This window comes from Lissotriton vulgaris, chromosome 2_1 (genome assembly GCF_964263255.1).
Source record: "Lissotriton vulgaris chromosome 2_1, aLisVul1.2, whole genome shotgun sequence".
Classification (NCBI taxonomy): Eukaryota; Metazoa; Chordata; class Amphibia; order Caudata; family Salamandridae; genus Lissotriton; species Lissotriton vulgaris.
The window spans coordinates 827,253,592-827,275,763 of record NC_141687.1 but is presented as its reverse complement, the minus strand read 5'-3'; the positions used below and the strand labels follow the sequence as shown (position 1 = coordinate 827,275,763).

At 46.8% G+C, this 22,172-nt stretch overlaps 1 protein-coding gene across 1 annotated transcript in view; it reads left to right on the top strand.

Moving 5' to 3' along the window:
* Positions 1 to 22,172, top strand: part of FTCD (formimidoyltransferase cyclodeaminase) — a 261,402-nt gene that overhangs the window by 106,187 nt on the left and 133,043 nt on the right. The window contains exon 6 of the mRNA XM_086956237.1: positions 17,936 to 18,073. Coding sequence (XP_086812363.1) covers positions 17,936 to 18,073 — 138 coding nt within the window. The remainder of the gene's footprint in view (positions 1 to 17,935; positions 18,074 to 22,172) is intronic.

The following is a 22,172-nucleotide window of genomic DNA, read 5'->3' as shown; positions in this document are numbered from 1 at the left end:
TACTAGGGCTTGACCTCTATTGTCAATCACTACTGTGTCATCAGGATTAAGGCCTTGTAGCCTTATTTCCTAGGATTCAGGGAAGAATCCTGTGATGTCATTGAGACCACTTGCGCTACCCTGACGTTTTGGTGAATTAACATTCATGATATGAGGATTTGCCAATTGGCATCAGAGGGATAGTCTGGCACAGTGATGCAGCAGTATAAGGAGGAGGAGCAAAGTCCAGGACGCAGGTACACAAGGGAATGGATGTTCGGGGGAGGAAGCAGGCTGGAGCGTGGTGAGGAAGGCACCCGATGGGAAAGGGAGCCTAAAGTCCAAAGGGGGCAGGACCCAGTGAAGGGTCCTGTATATGTCTGATGGGAAATGAAAACGAAAAGAGGCAGTCTAACATAGATTGAATACTGTAGCGGTCTAGTGTTTTTGTACCCCTCTGGACAGAACTGTGGTGACGGTCTAGTCTTTGGACTCGTGAGGGCCAGAACCGGAAGGGCCAGACGGGAACCGGAAGGTGGCCATTTTGTGTGGGCGCCGAGCCCGGTAATGAGGTGCGCTGTCCCGGCGCTTTGAGGAATAAAGCAGTTAAATAACTTGTACGACTCCGTGTGTTATTTGGAGGTGGAGCGGCATTCCTACAAGGGCGACGAGGTGGGATGAGATACGTTAAGGAAAAAAAAATAAAAGACGCAAGTGAGAGCATGTAGATGGAAAGGAACGCGCCACCAGAGCAACTAGGAGCAACCTCGGAGCGCGGCTGAGGGCAAAAGTCGGCGTAAGAGACCGACACGAGGCAGAGTCAGCTAAGCATCGCACCAGCCGGGCAAGCACAGAAACAGAACACAAGACGGAAAAAGGGGTAGCCACGCCCAGTGAGAAGGCAGACCCCGGGGAGTAGAACACACAACGCTTGTCAAGGGCGCGAAGGGCTATACACGAGGCCTGACCCAGAGCACAAGACTGGAAGGTGGAGAAGGCGCACAGAAGCATCGGCCAACTGCCACAGAACGCTGGCAGGTGAGCTGGTATGGGTGAAGAGCCTGGCACGGGAGAAAGGGCAGGACAACAAGCAAACCTGAAACCCAGAGGGGCAGCGGGAGGCGAGAATAGTGGCCTGGACCAAGGGGAGGACATAGACGCCAGGCAAGCACCTGGCAGCCCACCCAGCTGTAACGTTCCCGCCCAAGCGGTCCCGAGGGGCAATGAGAGGATGGCAACACCGTCCACTTCCCTCACCAACATGGTGCCATTCCTCCCAAAGAGAGGAGAACCCACGATGCCATGGGAGGACTGGAAGAGATACTTCCTGAATTACTTGGAGGCACTGGAAGAAGAAAGCGATACAGAATACTGTAGCCCGAGGAGGAAGAAAATACTCCTAAACAATTTGGGACCAGAAGGTTTAAGGGTGTTTGACAACTTGGTGAAAGTCACAAGAAACGCGACGGACACGGATATGTTCCGACACGCGATAGAGGACCTAGATGCGCACTATAGGCCTGTGGTGTGTGCGGCCATAGATTGGTGCAATTTTTTCCAGAGGAAGCAGGAGAGTGGAGAGGCCATAGATGAATACGTTGCAGCGTTACAAAAACTGGTGCTGACTTGCACAATTGGCGACCTACATGACGAACTGGTAAGAGTTCAAATCATCATGCATACGTCCAACTCAACAGTACAAGAAAAGCTGTGGGTAAATGGTGACGCCCCCCCTCAAGGAGGTGTGGGCCTTGGCCAAGAAAGCAGAGTTATCAAAAAGATATGCACAAGCATCCAGAAAGGACACAGGGAGCACGCAAACGGTATGCAGGGTGATGGTGCACAGCAGAGGTGACAAAACCAAACACGGACCACCTAAATACTAATGGGCCAGCAGAATGTAGAAGCGCCCCTGAAGACTGGTGGGGATAGAAGAACAAGTTGCTACTGATGCGGAAGCACCTCACACTTAGGCAACGACAAGGTGTGTCCGGCGTTCAGAGCGAAGTGCGCTTTCTGCGGCATATTTGGACATTATGAGAAAGTGTGCAGGCGGAAGCCCAAAGGAGCGGCTGTCAAGTATATTGACCAGGGCAGCCCAGATGAGGAAGAGGCACAAGCTGAGGAGGAGTACCTCGAAGAAGTCCTATACATAGATGCACAAGTCCTGGATGTGGATTGCAAAGGGTCCAACAAACCGATACTCAACATGAGCATAGGAGGTGTGAAGATCGACATCGTAGCCGTCTCAGGAGCTCCCATCACGATAGTACAGAGGAAAGTGTGGGAAGAGAAGTTCTTGAGTGAATTAAAGGAAGATCTACGCCCAATGGATTTAAGACCGGTCACCTACACAGGACAGAGGATACCCATGTTGGGATACTGCCATTTGCCATTCGAATTTAAGGGGCGCCGTGCCAACTGCAAGCTGTATGTGGCAAAAAAGGGACCCTCGGTACTGGGATGGAAAGATCAAGGTGCGTTAGGGATCCAACTGAATCCCGGAGGAGTGGAGAAAGCGATGCTGATGGACACGGAACGAGGACATGAGGGAGAAGCATGGAAAAGAAAGTATCCCAACGTGTTCAGCTGGAAAATTGGAAAACTAACAAAATTCAAGCATATGATAACGCTTGAAGGAAGGAGCAACACCCATAAGCTACAAGGTTCGGAACATACCGTCCCGCTGCAGAGAGGCAGTGCAAGAGGAACTAGACAGACTGGAGAAAGGAGGTGTGATCGAGGCAATCGAAAGTGCAGAATGGCTTTAGCCCTTGGTGGTGGCACAAAAACCCAATGGGAAGGTGAGGCTATGCGTGGACCTCAGGGAACTCAACAAGAACATACTTATTGACAAGTTTCCGCTTTCACGAATAAACGAGAGGCTCTCTATGACAAAAGGTATAAAGTGGTTCTAGACGGTGGACCTGTCTTCGGCATACCATCAGGTGATACTCCATCCCACATGCAGTCACCTTACATCTTTCATAACGCCGTTTGGATGTTATAAATTCGTGAGAATGCCATTCGGATTGGCATCAGCAGCAGCAGTGTATAAAAAACTGATGCACAAGCTATTCAAGAAAGTGGAAGGAGTCGAATACTACCAGGATGATATCCTCATAATGGGAAAATCCAAGCCAGAGCACAATGAAAAGCTGCACACCGTACTGAGGGTGCTACAAAACAATGGACTCACTGCGGAGTGGGCAAAGTGCAAATTTTGGGTGCCATCAGTGACGTACCTGGGGCACGAAATTAGCGAGAAGGGGATTGAACCAAAGAGAGCTAACATGGAGGCGATAAAGAACGCGCCAGCCCACTTGAAGAAAGAAGACGTCAGGTCGTTCCTCGGCATGGCGGAATTCTATAGCAAGTTCATCCCAAACTTTCCCACCAAGACTCACTACCTGCGTCAGCTGTTGAAGGAGAGAAACTGGTTCAAGTGGGGCAAAGAGGAACAAGAGGAATTTGAGGCCCTGAAGAAGGAAATTAGCGAAGCCATACCACTCAAGGGTTTTGACCAAGCAGCAGAGTCAATACTCACCACGGACGCTAGCGACCGAGGCCTAGGAGCGGTATTAATGCAAAGATCAGACGAAGGGGAGGTATCCACTGTCTGTTTTGCATCCAGGTCCCTGGCACCAAATGAAGAAAAATTCAGTGTTATTGAAAAGGAAATGCTAGCAGCAGTATGGGCGATGGAACGTTTCCGACAATTCCTGTGGGGTGCCAAGTTCTTAGTTCGCACAGACCACAAACCATTAATAAAAGTACTAACGTCAAGTGGACATGCTCATGCCACCCCAAGGATAGCGAAAATGACATTAAGACTCCTGGACTATGTGTACGAGGTGGAGTACATACCAGGACCCAGGAACAAAGTTGCGTATTTCTTGAGCAGGGCAGCTGCCAAAGAGAAAGCAGATGAACAAGAACCCCCTGGATGGGAGGGTTACATGGTGGCGACCATGCAGGACATGGAACAAGGGATCAGCAAACAGGAATGGGCAGTAGCGTACAGGCAAGATGATGGCATGGAGGTGATCGAGGGGTATGTAACGCATGGGTGGCCGGAGAAAAGGCACCTAGAGGAAAAAATGAAGAAATACTGGGAGGTGAGAAGAATTGTCCCTAGGAGAAAACCCCATGTTCCTAATGAGGGGAGACGAGGTCATTCCTCCCCAAGGATTGATAGAACACCTGTTGACGATTTTACATGAAGGACGCCAAGGGATCACGAAAACCAAAGCCTTGGCGAGACAAGCGTATTGGTGGCCGGCGATTGACGTCCAGGTGGAGAGGTATGTGAGAAATTGCAATTCGTGCTCGAAGGCAGACTAAACACAAACCCTGATGAGACCTCAGTTGGTCAAGTTTCCCGTGCCCAGCAGCCCATGGGAAATGGTATCCATAGATATAATAGGGCCCATCTTGAACATTGAGGGAGGTACAGAAATATGCCATAGTGTTGGTAGACAGGTACTCTAAGTGGCCTGAGGTAGAGGTGAAAGAAACAGTGGACACTGAAGCTGTACTGGCCTTCCTAAATGCGATTTTTGTGAAGGAAGGAATCCCCAAGATACAAACTGTGGCCCATTGTCACATATTATTATCGGCCAAATGGGAAGCGTTCATGTCCAGAAATGGATTAGAAGTCAAGCACACTCCCATATATCATTCTGCAGGGAATGGACTGGCCGAACGGTTCAACAGTCCTAATGGGAACCATCCAAGCAGCCATAAGCGATGGACTGGATTGGGAAAAGGAACTACCCAAGATGCTTTGGGCTTACCGCATCACGCCTGGAAGTACAGGTTACAGTCCCTTCAAAATATTGAGGGGAAGGGAGCCGTTCACAAAGGATAACATCGCGTGGAGACAGATGGTAGTGCAAAGCAGATGGTCTCCTGCGATAGTGAAAAGGAATCTGGAGAGAGCACGAGGCATATACAGAGCACTACAAGCGACGCAAGGTGCGAGGAGTGACATTGGAGAAAGGAGACTGGGTGAGAGTGAAAGTAGATACATTGAAAAGGAAAGGAGAAAGTAAGTTCACGCCACCCCTACAAGTCCTAGAACCGTATGCCAGATCTGCGTTGCTGAGCGACGGTAAGGTGTGGTCACAAGACAGGATGGCGAAATGCAACAAATCCTGAGATGGGAGACGGAAACAGAAGGTTACATAGAATTGGAAGAGTAAGTGCCTAGCCGTGAAATTGGTGGAAGAAGAAAAAAGCAAGTTGAAAGAAAGGAAGAGCAAGTAGAGAGAATGGAGAACGGACATAGTGGAGATGTTGAGGACAGAGCAACTGGAGGTGATACTAGTGTGAAGGGGAATGAGGAAGAGCGAAACAAAGAGACTGGTAGTAGCTGAAGGTAACAAGAGTGAGAGACAAGGGCTGCACACAGTCCCGATGACCCTGGGAGGTGAAAAGGGAGCAGAAGGAGTGAGAACGAGGGTAGGAAGAATCGGGAGTTCCTAAGAAATTTGAGAACTTTACCATGTGCATCAAGTAAGAGTTTTGCACCATGTACTGGTTGTTGTAATGTTTAAGGGGGGGAAGGTATGTGGTGACGGTCTAGTCTTTGGACTCGCGAGGGCCGGAACCAGAAGGACCAGACTGGAACCGGAAGGCGGCCATTTTGTGTTGGCGCCGAGCCCGGCAATGAGGTGCGCTGCCCCGGCGCTCTGAGGAATAAAGCAGTTAAATAACTTATAGGACTCCGTGTGTTATTTGGAGGTGGAGCGGCATTCCAACAAGAACCATGGAAGCACCACTATACTTTGTAGCCCTTTGGACAGGCGTGGCCAGAGTGCTGAAATAGAGACGGGATTTGCTCGGGACTTCTGGTCCATGCCTGCAAGCTAACGTGTTGGTGTCTATTATTCCTGCATGCATGTGTGACCCAGCTGCCCTCATTGTGACTTAGAGAAGCACCCTTACTATGGCGACTATGGTGGGATGCGAGTGGTTCGCATTGCGGAAGACCAGCCCCTCTGAACCAGAGAGCCGCACCTGCACTGAATAACTGCAGCGGCTGCATATCCTGAGACCGCATAAAACACAGCAACAGATGTCGGGGAAGCAGCGTGGAGAAGGCCCGACCCGAACAAGTTACCTGCAGTAACTCCGGTGCCTGTTCGCATGACCAGGAGACCCGCGGCGTGTCCCTCAGCGGTCCACGGTGCTACAGCAAGTGTGTGCATGCGCAGTGACACCAAAAACACAGCTCGCTCCAGGAACGGCGCCATGGGAGCGCGCAAACCCGTGAATCAGCCGGCACACAGCCCCATACCAAACCTGAGTCAACAAACCATCTGCATCCGCAAGGCACTCATGCATCAATGAGAGTATGTACAGAGAGAAGAAAGACTCTGAAACCACAAGCACAAGCTAATACAAATTACTAGTGCCAGAGACCGTAGCAAACACTGAGAAAATCGATAACAGAGATCCAAAAGGGCAAGAACAAGAACCCTGAGTCAACAAGCATTGACAAAAACAAGTGAATCAAATCAAGAGTGATCAACACTAGCAAAGGAGAAAGCCAAGGACATCAGAACAAGAGCTATCACCACAAGACAACGCGCCATGTCAAATCAACCAGCTCCAGCAGCACAACAAGCCGTACCCCCTGCACAGCCGCCACCACATCCAGTACACTCCCAAATTCACGCACTACTTCCGTTTAGTGAGCTAGATGACCCATTCACTGCGTCACCGAGGTGGAAGGTATGGGTTGGGCGCCTCAACAACTACTTCGTGGCAACAAGAGAGATGGACGGAGCCGTTAAAGATAATTACTCCTTCATTTTGCGGGAGATGAAATATACAAATTGTTTGCGCACTTCCCGCACACTGGCACGCCCACTGACTATGATGCAGCAGTCCGATCATTGAATGCTCATTTTGATCCCCAGCTCAACACTCACTACGAGCGCTTCAAATTCAGACAAGCCAGACAAAGAGGAGAGTCAATGGATGCTTTCCAAATGCGCCTCAGAGCTAGTAAAGACATGCACCGAGGATGATTCGACCAAAGAGGTGATGGCGCAACTCATCCAATGCTGCCGCAACAAGACATTGCGAACACTCGTACTTCGACAGCCACGCATCACCCTGGAAGAAATTCTAATCCTTGCTAGGTCTCATGAACTGTTTGACATCCGAGCAACCGCAATGGAGGCCGCGCTTACACAACAGACGGATCCAGCTGTCAGCGTAAAAACAGAGCGGGTTGACGCCATCCGAAAACTGATCCGGGGTGGGAGAGGAAGGTGGCCCACCAGAACGACACGACTACACCTTGCGGATACTGTGGGAAAGAAGAACACAACCCGGATGGATGGCCGGCGAGAGGGAAAACGTGCACCAAGTGTGGCATCCCCAACCATTTCGCGAGCGTGTGTCGAGGAGGATACCGAGGCAGAAGTAATCCAGGAAAGAAGACACTGACTGGAGCTGTAAGACACCTCTCGATTGAGGAGCCCTCAACTTCACATTCAACAAAGACGTTCTCTCGCCTAGACTGTTCTTCAATAGAAGACGACGAGGAGTGTTATTTTGTGTCGTTTGCAAGTGACCTGAAGAAAAGACGACAACTGCAGCCTAAGTGGAACATTGAGATTGCTGGATCTTCAGTACCCAGCCTGATCGACACAGGAGCAACTGTTAACGTAATGGGTGTGCAACACTACAAAAACCTCAACCGGAGGCCACCACTCCCTCCTTCCAAAATCAGAATCCTAACATATGGAAGTCACAAACCGCTTTCCCTGAAAGGCAAAATGGTGGTTCAGGTAAAATCCGATGACCAAGAAGTCGCAACAACGTTTCACTTTGTCGATAGAGAGGCAGATTTACTGGTCGGAAGCCAGACATCTGAGGATCTCAATCTGATCGCATTTGCCAACTCAGTGAAGATACTACAGACTGAGGACATACTAGAACTATTCCCCCAACTATTTAAAGGTCTAGCAAACCTCAAGGGACAACCAGTGAAGCTGCACATTGACAAGGCAGTACAACCCGTTGCATTGAGACACCGACTAATCCCTTTTCATCTCTGGCCACTAGTTGAGCAGGAATTCCTGAAACTAGAACAACAAGGGGTGATTGAGAAGGTAACAGGGCCCACTCCGTGGGTGTCACCCATGGTACTAGCCGAAAAGCCGAAACCACCAGGAACTATTCGGATTTGCATCGACATGAGAATCTCCAATCAGGCCATAAAACGAGAGAGACACTTAACGCCAACAATTGACGACATTTTAGCTGACCTCAACGGATCACAATGGTTCTCGAAGTTAGAATTAAATGCTGGATATCACCAGCTGAAGTTAGCTGAAAAGAGCAGATACATCACGACGTTCTCAACCCATCTCGGACTTTGCAGGTATAAGAGGCTTAATTTCAGAATATCGTCTGCCGCAGAAATATATTTCAAAATGAAGTGAAAGATTTTATCCGGTCTCCAAGGCGTCCTCAATGTAAGCGATGATATTTTGTTCCACTCCAAGCCTGAGGAAATGCCAGTCCCTAAAACTGAGTCTAAATGCCCTCCACCTGCAGCTGCAACCACCAACATAAATAAAGCACCAAAACTCGCCTCCATTACTTCAAAAGTGAAGGTCCATTCGTTCCCCAAGGAAACCTCAAAGTACACGCAGGCAACAGTGTCTCCTCTCTGTGTGTGTGCTACAGAGCTGATGGGGCCCTGAAACACGAGGGCTGCTGCGGTGCCTAAAAATTATGTTTTAATGACCCCATGATGCATCCCACCCCACCCTCTGAGGCTCCTCTCTCCTCCAACACTCACCTGATGCCTGCCCTGCAGCTCCAGTGGCCGGCGCGAATGGGCGACAGGAAACAGGACAAGGCAAAATGAAATTATTGCCAGTGGCCGCGCAGTCTCTCTAGTCATTTCCGGGATGCCTCACCTCCTTGTGCACACTTTTAATTCTGCTGAAATGCGCTTGACAATGGTTACCAGCTGCACGCCCCCACCCTAAAAGAGTGAAGACCCACGGAGCACTATTTAATTTGTAAAAGAGGGCACAGCGAGGTGTAATGATGAGGAACCGAAAACAAGTTATGGAAGCACTTCACATCCCAGATGGATGTGAAGTGCTTACTGGCTGCATGGCCTCGGATGGGGCCCCTGCGTGGGCCTGTGTTAGGCCCCTCCGCAGCACGAGACGCATGCAGGTGTGCCTGGGAAAAGCCCGGGCCAAGGGCAGGCCGGTCAGAGGCCAGAGGAGGCTGGGCTTGGCCACCAACCCCGCCCTCCCCGCGGATTTCACTGGCTCCAGCATGGCGTAGAAGATAGTGGGTAAGACTTTCAACACTATACCCACCTCTATGGACCCTGCAGCAGAGTCTGAGACACTAACAAGCTGGTCCGACCCAGTGCTATTTTACTTTGACGATGATTGTCAACTATAGTATTGCCCTACCCATTGTGCAGATCACAGCGGGCCAGGTCCACAAACCTACCAAATCCCCAGTTTTTGGTGGGGTTATGATCAAACGGGGGTCTGTTGTGGAAACTGACTAATGCTCTAATTGTGGTGGTGGGTGATTCCCCCTGGCCCAATCTCAGGCTAAACTGGGTGGGGATGGGTTATAGAGCCACATAATTGGTTACAGTGGTTGATATGAAAAATATTTACTCTGGGATCCCATAAATTGGGGGTCACGGTGTGGTAGCAGAGAGGGGTTGGAGTGTCTAGGGGCAAAATCATGAAAAGTATAGCTCGATAGTCCACGTATACATTTATTAAAAAGTGCTGCAATTAAATTGGCAAACAGGACAAATGTAACAGTCTGTTTGTCTCCCTTAATTGGTCACAAATGGACCGCCTTCTAAAATATCTTAGGGAGCTAAGGCACCTGCTGTAAAGATCTTTGTGTGCCCAGCAGTTTTCAGAGATAACTGTAAGATAACTCTGGTGGTTAATGCACATTCTGGGGAGATCTGTATTTTTCGAGTCAGTTTGGACTCACTATAAAGTAGCATGTATAATTAAAGAACCTGCTGCAAAGCACAATGTAGAACATGCAGATTTATTATTGACTTTTTTTGTGGATAGCACAGTGGGTTTGCTGCTTTTGTCCGATCATTTTATTGCTTACACTTAACGTTAAAATCCATCCAATACAGCACAATGAGCCATAAACTGTCATCAGGGAGCTGCATGCAAACCGCAAGGCATGTGTTTGGGCCCCTATTTGTTCTCAATCTTGCCACTGATATTATAATGCATGATTGTCTCTAACTTAAAGGGATTGACCCAAGTAAAAAAAACTGCCTCCAAATCATTGTGACACATAAGGTCGCCTGAAGTTGACGACAAACTTCTTGCCTTAGTTTTACTCTGTGCACTGGCATCTAGGTGCTAGGCTACAAAATTCCCAGGCAGACATTGCAGCACCATTCCACCATTACAACCACAGAATGGCTGCTGACCCTTTGAGGCCTAGGTGCTGGGGTCCAGATGGAAGTGAAAATGAGAACCCAGTAACGCTCAACAGACACTCGTCCGAAATCAGTGTAAAACAGACAGGTGGTCACATTGTAGGGCTGTCCATTAAGCAAAGTCATTTTGTGGATGTTTACTGTGTCTGTTTTATTTGTTGACACGGTGACATGTCATATATGCCTTTTTATTTAGAAATTGCTTGCTGTTTGGGTGCCTTACCCGTTCATATTAACGGTGCTATTTATAAATCATCTTTGCGTTGTCATTTGCTTTACCTTGCTGTCGAATTGTTTTGCCAATGCCTGTCTTATTGTTCCACTACCTTCCCTTAATGTCCATTGCGGCCGCCCTGACCAATGTGTGAACGCGGCAGTAAAAGCTCATTATGTCTAGGTGGCTTGTTTCTCAGTGTCTGTTTTTCGTAAAATGTTTGCTGCTGGCAATTCCCTTTTCCTCGATTGTCCTCTTTTGGGATCTTGCCACTGGGATATTTGTTTTTCATGGGCATGTCCTCTTCAGCGCCCAGATTTACAGTTCTGCTTGATTACTAATCAGCTGCGAAGTTGCTGTCAAGTGAATATAGCGCTTATGATACCAAACACATGGGGGAGGGGTAGTGCTACACAAATGGAGGTAATACGAGCCCTGCTACATATTGGTTAGTTCAGATTCTATTCTCCAATAAGTTGAATGTACTCTAGAGAGCATCCCACGACATGTTTAAGAATTAGTTCGTTCAGATTCTGGTCTGCAATAAATCAAATGTACGCTAGAGGGCATCCCACGACGTGTTTAAGAATTTACATCTATGTAGTTGTAGATAAGGGAGGACAAAGGCTCAGTGTTCCTGTGGAATGATGCTCCTGTGAAACTTCAAATTGGAGTTTAACACCTCTCCTCACTCGACTGAAGGCCGAAATTCTACAGCCTGCTAGCTGAGTATTGCAGGCAATGTAGTGTATTGTAGCATGAATATAGCTCTTCGTAACCCTGACGAGGCAGCAAAACCCTCCGATTCACATCGGTAGTTAGTTACAATCGCTTTAGCAAAATAGCAAGCCCACGGTTTGAAATGATCTTGGCAACACGGTGTTCATCAGGAAACTTTATAAATCTGCTATGTCCCGAGCAACCAACACAATTAAAGAATCAAAGTATCAAACGTTTTATTCTTTTTTGCAGCTTTATTTTGTTTTCTCTTTATTTTCTCTCCATTTCAACAATCTTCGGTAGCTGACACGTGTTTTGTCAGAATGATGAGTAAACCTCAGACTTCACCAGGGCCTTCCTCAGAAATAATGACTCGTATAGGCCCTGATGAAGTCATATGTTGATCATCCCTACAAAACACGTGTCGACTACTGAAGATTGTTGAAATGGACAAAAAATTAATGGAGAGAAAATAACAAAATAAAGCTGCAAAGAAGAAGAAAATAATGGACTCTTTGATTCTTTAATTGTGTTGTTGCTGGAGATACCCAATTGTTGCAAGAGCGCAGGTGACTGCTCTTTCCCTTTGAGCACCAATTTTGAATTGACTACTACCTTGGGGAGCACTCGAAGTGCCAAACCCAGCTACAGTATACATTGCTTATAACATTTCCTATTGTGTATATCTGAAATTTAGTGGTATGAAAAATCTAAGAAGTGTACCTAGAAATCCTTTCCAAAAGGCATTTAGGGGCGTGGCTTAAAACGTGAACTAAAATACAGTACCCCCCCCCCCCCACCCCCTCTCTGATGGGGAAATACTGGCACCCTCCCAGGAGCAAACTAATGAAACACACCAGACATAGCAGGTTTGCTCAGAAACAGAGTGAAATGTATGTATTGGTACCAAAAGCATGCATCATTGCTAATCGGCAAGGAAGAAGTCAGATCTGCCACCTTAGGGGCTCTCAGACTGATTCTTCCCACAGTGAGAAGTTCCTAGGTGTTATATACAGTATGAAATGCCATATCAGCGGAACTAGAATAAGGCACAAAGCAAATATGGCTAACATGGATGTGCAATGTCTGCACCATGCAAATTATAAACCGTCCGATCTGGGCAGACCAGAAAGGCTGGCTCTGCACTGTGTAAGCAACTTGCACAACCAGAAGAAGAAATATCATTTAGTCAGGACAAGCAAGGTGACCCCTAAGGGGGGTAAAGAATAGCTTCTTGAAGCTTGTCCAGTCAAGGTCAGCTAGGAAGCCCTTTTGAGCTCCAGGCCTCATGTTCATGTGATCTATCTAAGCATGATATCTTTTGAAGTGCATAACCATGAATTTATATGGATATTCATATATATTTTGCAACACCTGCCATGTGTAAGCCTGGGCTGAGACAGTTTCCTGGGCACATGCACAGACCATTTTTGAGCAGTTGTGGGCTGGCGTCTGTCTTACTGCAGCTGCACCCAGGTACTTCACAGGTCTTTGAAAGACCATTTACTTGTTAACAAGGCTTTGTTGTTCTTTCACCCCTTCTTGGGGCCCCTGCATCTTCATTCTGCTGATTGCTGGAAGAATTAGCCCCCCCCCCCCTGAAATTTGACTAGTTGTGCCTCTGGTACCACCTGCCAGTATTTTGGCACGTCTCGAAGCTTTTTTCATTGCACCCTCCAGACATATCAGATTAACGTACATGCATCTACAACAAGCAAAACCTATTGCCTTTGCCAAGCTTGTCAACAGTATGCACTGTATGCTACTGCCAGGGAATCTACCACTGCACCACCTCAATCACAATGTTTTGTTTGTTTTTATGAGAAGGTGCTAATCAATAGCATTTTACTCTCGGCCACTGCACTCTGCGCCACTACACCACTCTACTCTGTGCTGCTCTATGCCAATGCACTCTGAGCCATTCTTTTGCACTCTGTGTCAATGCACTCTAAGCCTCTCTACTCTGCATCACACTACTCTATGCCAGTGTACTTTATCCCATGCACTTTTTGCCACTGCACTCCATACCACTTCATGCCACTCTGTAACACTGCACTCTATGCCACAACACTGCACTCTAATCCAATGCACTCTACGCCACCGCATTTTACAACTCTATTCCACTGCACCATTCCACGCAACTGCAAACAATGCTGCACCATTTATATCACTGCACTCTATGCCACTGCACTCTACGTTGCATCGCTCCACTCCGAAGCAGTCTATTCTATGCCACTCCATTCTGCCTCATTGCATTCTACGTCAATGCCCTTGGTGCCTCTCTACATCACTGCACTGTACACTATGCCACTATACTCTAAACCACTGCACTCTACGACAATTCACTCCACCACTTTACTCCACACCAAATCACCCTACACCACTGTACCTATGCCAACTACTTTGCACCACTGCCCTTTATGCCACTAAACACTACAACATTTTTCTCTGCCACTGCACTCTACGCCTCTGTACGCTATCTCACTCTACACCACTGTACTTTTCTTCTCTGCACTCTAAGCCACTCTGTTCTACTCTGCAGCACTGTAGTCTACGTCACTGCTCTCTGCACCATTCTGCGACCCTGCACTCTGGCACATAACTGCACTTTACCCTGTGCCACTCTACCCGGCGCCACTTCACTCTCACTTCATCGCACTTTACGCCACTGCAACCTACTCTGCACTGCTCTACTGTATGCCACTGAATTCTACGCTACTCTCCATCACAGCACTCTAACTTTGCACATTGCTAAAACATATTGGCAAAGCCAATTACTCTTTCATAGGTGAGACCTATATGCTTTGCCAATAGTTGTTCATCTTTTCCACTAAGAAAGCAAAGTAACTCTTACCACCCGTGAGCCATGGACACCTAGCAAACCTATACAACTGCTAGTTTATTAATTGGTGATTTAGAAGGGGGCGGGGCAAATGTCCTCTTTGGGGATCTGACCTAGACTGTCTTAATAATTTATACATTTATTGTTCTGAAATCGATCGCTGTTTTTGTCTGTAAGGTAAATGACATGAACATAGGATCCGATAGGGACCCATCTCCATGTAAGTTTTTAATTCCTACAGAGTCTGGGTCCCGAGAGACCCCTCCCACCCAGGGCACAAGTCCTAAAAAAAGAAGTGGGGGGGACGCTGTCACCAGAAGTGACGTCACACCATCAAGTGATGTCACAAATGGTGGCTTGCACCATCGGGCTCATTGCCTCCCCTCGCTCACCCCTTAAATGCGATTGCAATTCCATTTGTCTCCCTTTCCACTTCCCCTTATAGCCCCTCTCATGCACCTCGCTTGTTGTATTATGTTTATGAGAGTGTTGGAAAAATCTGAATCTCACGCCCCCAACATTACTGGCCAAGTTACGGCCCCTGGGCGTTCTCCGACTTTTAAGTACATACTTTTATGACAGCTGAGTGAGTGGCTGTGCGTACTTCAGAGCGTACAGTGACCTCCAGGGGGGTTTCTTCACACGTATCGTTTCTCAGAATGTGGGAGAAGGCACAAGGCAGGTAATTATGCTTGTCGTAAAGTACGACAATCAAGCACCCCTGCGGACATCGACCAGTTAGTTGATATCTAAATTCTGTGCTTTAAATTCTGGATTGAGGGAATTCAGGGGCGTAGCTTTCAGGCGGTGCGAGTGGCACCGCACCAGCAATTCCCGGTGAAAATCCAACAACCTCCCTACTATCCCCCACTGAAAGTGAAGTCCAGCTGTCTGGCAGGAGGGACGGCGTCCACCCGGGAAAATAAGTGGGGGGACGCCGTCTACCCGCGTGGTACCCTGACTCGGGCCCTGCTCCCACCACTTAAAGCCCTGCTGAGATTCATGCTCTGTAGTCTGGACTCTGAGGCTTCACTTGAGATTTGATCTGCTCTGTCGTCTTCCGCTATACAAGATGTTGTATATTTTGTCAATTATGCTAATCTTTTGTCATATCGCTCACATGCCGGTCGCATGCACCCAAGCCCTTTTGCGTACGTTAAAGCTTAAAGTTTTCATGAAACTTTAAGCCTATGCTTAGAGGTGATCAAATGAGAAGGGCCACTTGATACCAAACAGTGATCCCGCCGTCGTCTGTTGGTGGGTTACCTGTGCAACTATTGCCTGTGCATAGAGCACTTGACTTGAAAAAGATACACATGGCCTGGATGTTGAGTTATTCAACCATCACAGCTGGAGCCTTCTAGTCCCCTCTGCCTTGTGGCCCCCAAATGGATCCAGACTGGGGCAATTCCGCTGTTTCTCTTTTACCCAAATTGAGTAAGAGGAAGAAATAGAGTGAAATGAAATGAAATGCCACTCTGGTCAAGAATGTCTCATCCCGTGCAGTGGGCTATGCACAGAACAAGAAACTCGTGTGCTGTCCTACTCTTCAAAGAGCTGGACACTGAAATTAACTTTAACATAATTACATGAAGTTAAATATAAGGTTGATCTCCTAACTATGCTCTTTAAATAATGAGTGCGTGCGGGTGTCACTGGCCTGCCAGAATGACCCTGCCAGCATCCATTGATCAGACTACCCTGCTGGGCAGGTTGCTTTGAAGTGTGCTGCCTGGTGCCCTGGCAATGTAATTGCCTCCATGCAAATTGCATTTAAGTATACCCTTAGCCGGGGCCCTTCCAATGGCCTCTAGAAGCAAAAGTGCTTTTGGCCTTTTTTCTGCCCACTGATCTGTGGACCAATTGTGCGCCACAGTCGGAAAAAATAGTTGAAATTCTCACATTTTGCTTGCCACGCGGAATTACACCTACTCTAGCTAGGAGACACCAAACCAGCACCCTCTTTATCTCCAATGGACTGTGCTTAATTTGAGCTGGTGGTTGCTGGTGGGGGCCACCAGCACTTGTTTATTCAAATCGGGAGAAAAACACATCTGGAAGACTGACCGTCATGAAAGGAGATGGCGAGGATCTGCAAGAGTGAGATAAGAGGCCAGGGAGCATCTGGTAGGCAATTAAAGAGCCGTGGGGTAGATTTAAGTCTGCCAGCCTCGATATTAGAGCATGAACCCTTAATTGTTCCGGCCCATGGCTTCTGAGCAACGCTTCGGGCACCAACACTCTTTCTTTTACAAAATAAGCTCTGCCAAGGGAAAAATAAATGACTGGCAATTCCTCTGCTGGCTGCATCTGGATGTGTAACTCCAACAAATGAAGGATGGAATGCTGAGTCATTCAAACATTTTCCCCCAGTCAAGAAATCTGGGTTAAATCCATGTTCTTTTGCCCACTTCGCCACCCCAGTTTGGACCCAGCCATATGCAAATCAGTCTTGACCATGTTCCTCATGGGAACAGTCCAGACCGAACTGCCTAGCCAGGTCCTCCCTGGACCGGAAGCCAGCATCCTGGGACCATTTTCAGGGTATGTCATCCTTCAGCCAGGCTAGCTTGAGTTCAGTGACCCAGTGAGCAAAGAACCCACCTCTGGGCATACCAATCCCACCTAGGGCGAAAAGTTAACTGCAAAAAAGGATGGACAGAATGCTGAATGATTCAAACATTTTCCCCCAGTCGAGACATCTGGGTTAAATCCATGCCCTTTTGCCCACTACGCCACCCCAGTTTGGACCCAGCCACATACAAATCCGTCTTGACCCTGTGGCTCATGGTAACAGTCCAGGCCGAACTGCCAAGCCAGGTCTTCCTTGAACCGGAAACAAGCATCCTGGGACCAGTTTTATGGTATGTCACCTTTCATCAGCCAGGCCAACTTAAATCTAGTGGCAAAGTGAGCAAGGGGCATCTCGATAACATTGTGACCCGACACAAGCTAGAACATAAACCGAGCTATGATCTTTTAGGGCACACAAATGAAAAACAGGTTGTGGGGACATGGGAAACCCTGGGACTTGAAAGGCAGTAACACCGAGTTGAAGGCTGTCACATTCTCGCATCTTGCTCATGATATTATCCTTTTAGCCACCTAAAGTCAGGCGGCGGAATAACAACCCTTTGTTAGATATTGAAATGTCAGTGGGAAAATATTGCCCTGATGTCATATGCATTTTAGGGGTAGATATTATTGTGGTAGTTGGGCATGGATTTTCTACTGCAGCACTTATGAGGTAGCCACTGTGCTAAAAGTCTATACTAATAGCAGAAAGAAATGTTGATGATGTTGGATTTCTGATTCATCAAAATGGCATTCTGATGCAAAATGTGATTCTGGCCTTTAATTGAACCAGGTGCTACCATGAGGTGTGTTTGGATATGTTGGCTTTTGCCACCGTTCATGCCTCTGAATTTTGCTGCCTTTTTGTATATTTATAAGAGGCCTGTCAGGATCTATACAATGCAACTTACGATTCATCTGACTGACCACTGGACTACCGCATTGATAATATTATAATCTGTGTGAATACTTTGTACGTTTTTATATTTACTATTGTGTATCTAACTTTCTGTATTAAACATGTTCCTAGTTCAACATGGCACGTTTTACCTGCTTCTTATAGGACAGGAATGTCAAGAAGCTGTTAAATCCTAATTCTCTGCCCTCTTTGTCCTTTCCACAGCCTGGACGTCTGAAGAAGGTGCAGGGTATTGGCTGGTACTTGGATGAAGTCAATCTCGCTCAGATTTCCACCAATCTGCTGGACTTTGAGATCACCCCTCTGCATGCAGTCTACGAGGAGGTCTGCAAGGATGCAAAGGTAATCGCCCCACTGGGAGAGGGTCAGGGATCCGGCACTGAAGACATAGAGCAGCCGGCCAAACGCGATCAGTCATTCAGTCGTTGAGTGGGCTGGTTACACTGACCATGCACCTGTTGGAGGGAGAAATTAGCTGTTGCATGTTGCCTGAACGTAGGTATTGTTTGCAGCATGCATTTGCTGATGGGTGAATCCTGTACAGAAGCGAGAAATCTCCTGCAGTGTGGGAGATCTTTGTGAGGAACTGATCCTTACCGGTATGGATTAATTTAAGGGATCTACTACAGCATAGATGCAGAGGCGCAGGAGAGGTTCAGTAGGATTCGTATCTGCCGTAGACCATTCTGCACCAATACACTTGTGGACTGCTTTTATCAGTGGACTTGGATGCACACTCTGTCTTGCTAATGCTCAGCGATGCAACATAGGGTCAAGGATAATCTGTGTAGGTACCCCCTTATGTACTAGTACCGAGCACCTAAAGACCACTGAACTAGAATACTTCCAGGAGGAATTCGCAGGTACCTTAGCAACACAATAGTGATGATCATGCAGTGAGGATGTCAAGGCTTCCAGGGTTCTGCTCATGTTTGCTCGATTCTCACTTTAGGTATTGTCTGGCCAGTTTCCTATATTTGTCCAGTATCAGTGGTAAGCAGTTCCTCTTGGTCATTGTGGATGATACCATCGTATTAGGGCAGTAAACTTAACATAACCCTCACTACAAGTCACAGAGGAGCCTTTGCTGTGTTAGCTATGGGATTCAATGCAAGTCTCTCAGGTTATGGCTATCCATTTCGAGTTACTCCCTCTGTATGTCTTTGGTGTGCCTAATATACCAAGCATTGTCTTTCATTCTCAGGTCACTTGCGTTCTTGTATGATCTACCTGTCGGATACTGACCAGCTGGAATTAGAAGAGATTTAGCCAACTTTTTTGATTATGTCTACACCAGTGATACTCGCAGTGCAGCCCAGGGGCAGCATACGGCCTCCTGATCAACAGTAGCACATATACAGGCAAGCCTTTATTTAAATGTTAATTGGAGCTAAAGAAAGGCTGTAAACTAGGTTGTCCTGTACAACTTCACTTTAGGAACACCTTCGTTTTCAAAGTCATCTTGCAGGAAAAATTTAAAAATATGATCAGGTTTCTTCAAAAGTGCAAAACGGGTAATTTCATTAACATGCAGAACCATTTCACCTTAGCACATTGAGAAGTATTTTTTTAAGTTATAGTTTTTACTTATTAATTTAGAAGCTTCCATCCTTCTCCCACACCGACAACAATGCCAATAGTGAACTAAGAGGTAAGTCAGTTGTTATGTGCACACTTTGGGTGGGCCCCTACTTTACATGAACATTATAGTTTATTAAAACCTCCTGAAGTCCTGTATTTTGAGGTCCTCTTATATGTGATAATCAAATTAAAAGGAGGGTACGTGAAACAAAACAATTTCCTAGGATCACACAATTTGGAAAAGTGGGGAATTGAGGATTACTCCCAGGTTTTCTGATTTAATACTGTGCAATTCAGATACTAAATGAATTTGATTCACTTCTCCTATTCTCCCCTTACAATGCAATTCCTGCCCTCCCCAAGGATTGCCACCCTGCTGGCATTGGAGAGGCCCTCGTTCAGATCACTGTCCAAACTTTGGGGCCCTTGGGAAAATGTTTGCGAGTACCCATGGTCTACACGAAGGAACCAAGGAGAACCCATAGTTTATCACATTCAGACTGTCCGCAAGGTAGCCTTCTGTGCTCTATTAGGGAGGTCGTGAGGATGTCTTTTGAAGAGGGGCTTAGGTTTCCCTATGCTTAGATCTTTAGGCAAAGCATGGAAGATCATATGACTTCCCATGCCACACAATTGAGGTCAGATAACCAAAGTGTACGGAGTACAGTAAAGCACTGGAAAGTAGGCGCTCTTTTAAAGTTTTCACAAGTACATCGCAAGTGTTGTGCAGACAATTCCTTGTAAACAAAAAAAAGCCTAAAACTGACTTGGAGCTCACTCATTACTCACTATTCGGTATTATTGGTTGGCTTCAACATCAATCTAGTGTCCTTGTTTCTTATTGATTAGCGCCTCCAGCTTCCTACTGGAGATTTGTGTTTGTCCTGGCCGTATATGAACAGTGTCGGTGCTTAATTTGAAAGGTAGTTGCTGGTGGGGATCACCAACACTCATTTTTGGGCATTGGCACTTATTTTTGCTCTTCTGACTTTCAAGAGAGAGGCACACTAACTGGAAAAAAGAGACCGAAAACCCATCAAAAAGGGGGAAAGTAGGAAACTGCAAGAGGGATATAGGCAGATAGTGTCTGCCGAGGAACTGACGAGTACTTGGGTGGATTTAAGACCACAGATCCTTGGTATTAAGCGCACCAATTTTTAATAGCCCTGGCCCCTGGCCCGGTCTTCTGAACAGAGCTTTGGGCACTGGCACTTCTTTTATAAAAGCACTGCCCAGACTTCTTGCAATGGGAAGAAGACTCTTAGTTCAATGTTTAACATGTACACGAAAGAAACATGGAGTTCATTTGGCAGATCTTAACTTTTCAAGAATGAAACCCGGTTGGACTTAAGTTGTACAATACACTATTTCAGCATTTCGAATGTTCTGATTGTACACAGTGCTTTTAGTTTTTGTTCGTAAGGGTCCAGCACAATTTCAGAATGAATGTGCATTTTGAAATCTGTAGGGATTTTCGTCCTGTGTATACTTATCCTCTGTGATTTCAGCATTGTGGAAACTTTTTATTCCATATGCTAATAAACCTTAAGAATTACCTCTGGCCAAGGGATCAAGGAAGTTTGAAGTTAAGAAAGCAACAGCATGGTAAGCCTCCCTTACCCCCCACCCCCATTGACTTCCTCAATGGAAATGGTGCTGATAGAACATGACCATTGAATACGTGTTGTTGTGCATGATCTCTAGCAGCCTCTGCACCACAAGGTTCACGGTCTGCGCCAACCACAACTCTCATGTTTGAGGCCACGAGAAAGCCTTGTCTGCATAGGCGACTTTACTAAACATAGGTACGTTTAGAAGATCTTGGTGGTCAGAGAGAAGGGCATGGTTGGGAATATAGAAGAGAACTTTGAGATTTTCAATAAATAGCTTTGTGGAATATAACCAAGCTTCAGCTCTTGATAGGAATTTAGTTCAATAGTTTCAATATTGAATAAATGTGTGCATGCCTAGGTAGAGTGGTAATGAGCTGGGCCATCGCATTCTGCACTAATTAAGTTTGGTGCAGAATGCTCTCTAGGGTAGCCTGATAGACCTCATTGCTCTAGTCCAGTCTTGATTGGATCAAGGCAGTAGTAACGGGAATAAGAACATGTTCCTCGAAGATCTGAGACGTTTAAGGTTCCAGAACATGTTTTGGCGACATTCACCAGCAGAGTTATTAAGGAGAGGGTGAAATCCATATGGATCCTTCGTTATGAACCGATGCTGAAGGTGTCAGAAAGAGGTCATTGACAAAGGCAAGTCCAAAGAGTTAAGTGGAGCTTAAGATCTCTGAAGAGGTCAATAGGAGTTTATATTATGATGGATTTAATTTTAAGGTTGTTCGCCTATCACCAACCATCGAGTGACAAACAGTCCTATGAATGAGACTGTCACGTGGAGAATGTTGCAGGATCACGTCCAGTTCTGATGATCAGTATGGGCAGGAAATGTCGGCTTATGTGGTTCCTCATTGGGTACTGTTTAGTTTCTAACCACTAAAATTAGAATACATGCTAAGTCTCCACAACTACACTGCTCTTATTTGCAGTCTTGCCGAGCTAGAATGTCATGGGCCCTAGTGCAAGGAAGAGAAAAGGTCCCCTGACTGCTGCTTGACTTGTAAAATAGAGCTATAATCCATTTTCAGTGGGCCCTTGTGTGCTCTGCTGCCACTGCACCTGCTGCACCAGTGGAAGCTACACATCTTAGTGACACCCCCCCTTCTTTTCTATGTCATTCCAAATCTCTTTAGTCCTAGTTTGTCAGCTGTGTGCTCGGGGCAGGAGCTTCTGTGTATTCTTGAGTTGCCCATTTACTCTACTTCTGCCCTGCCTTTTCTCCACCTTCCCATTCGCAC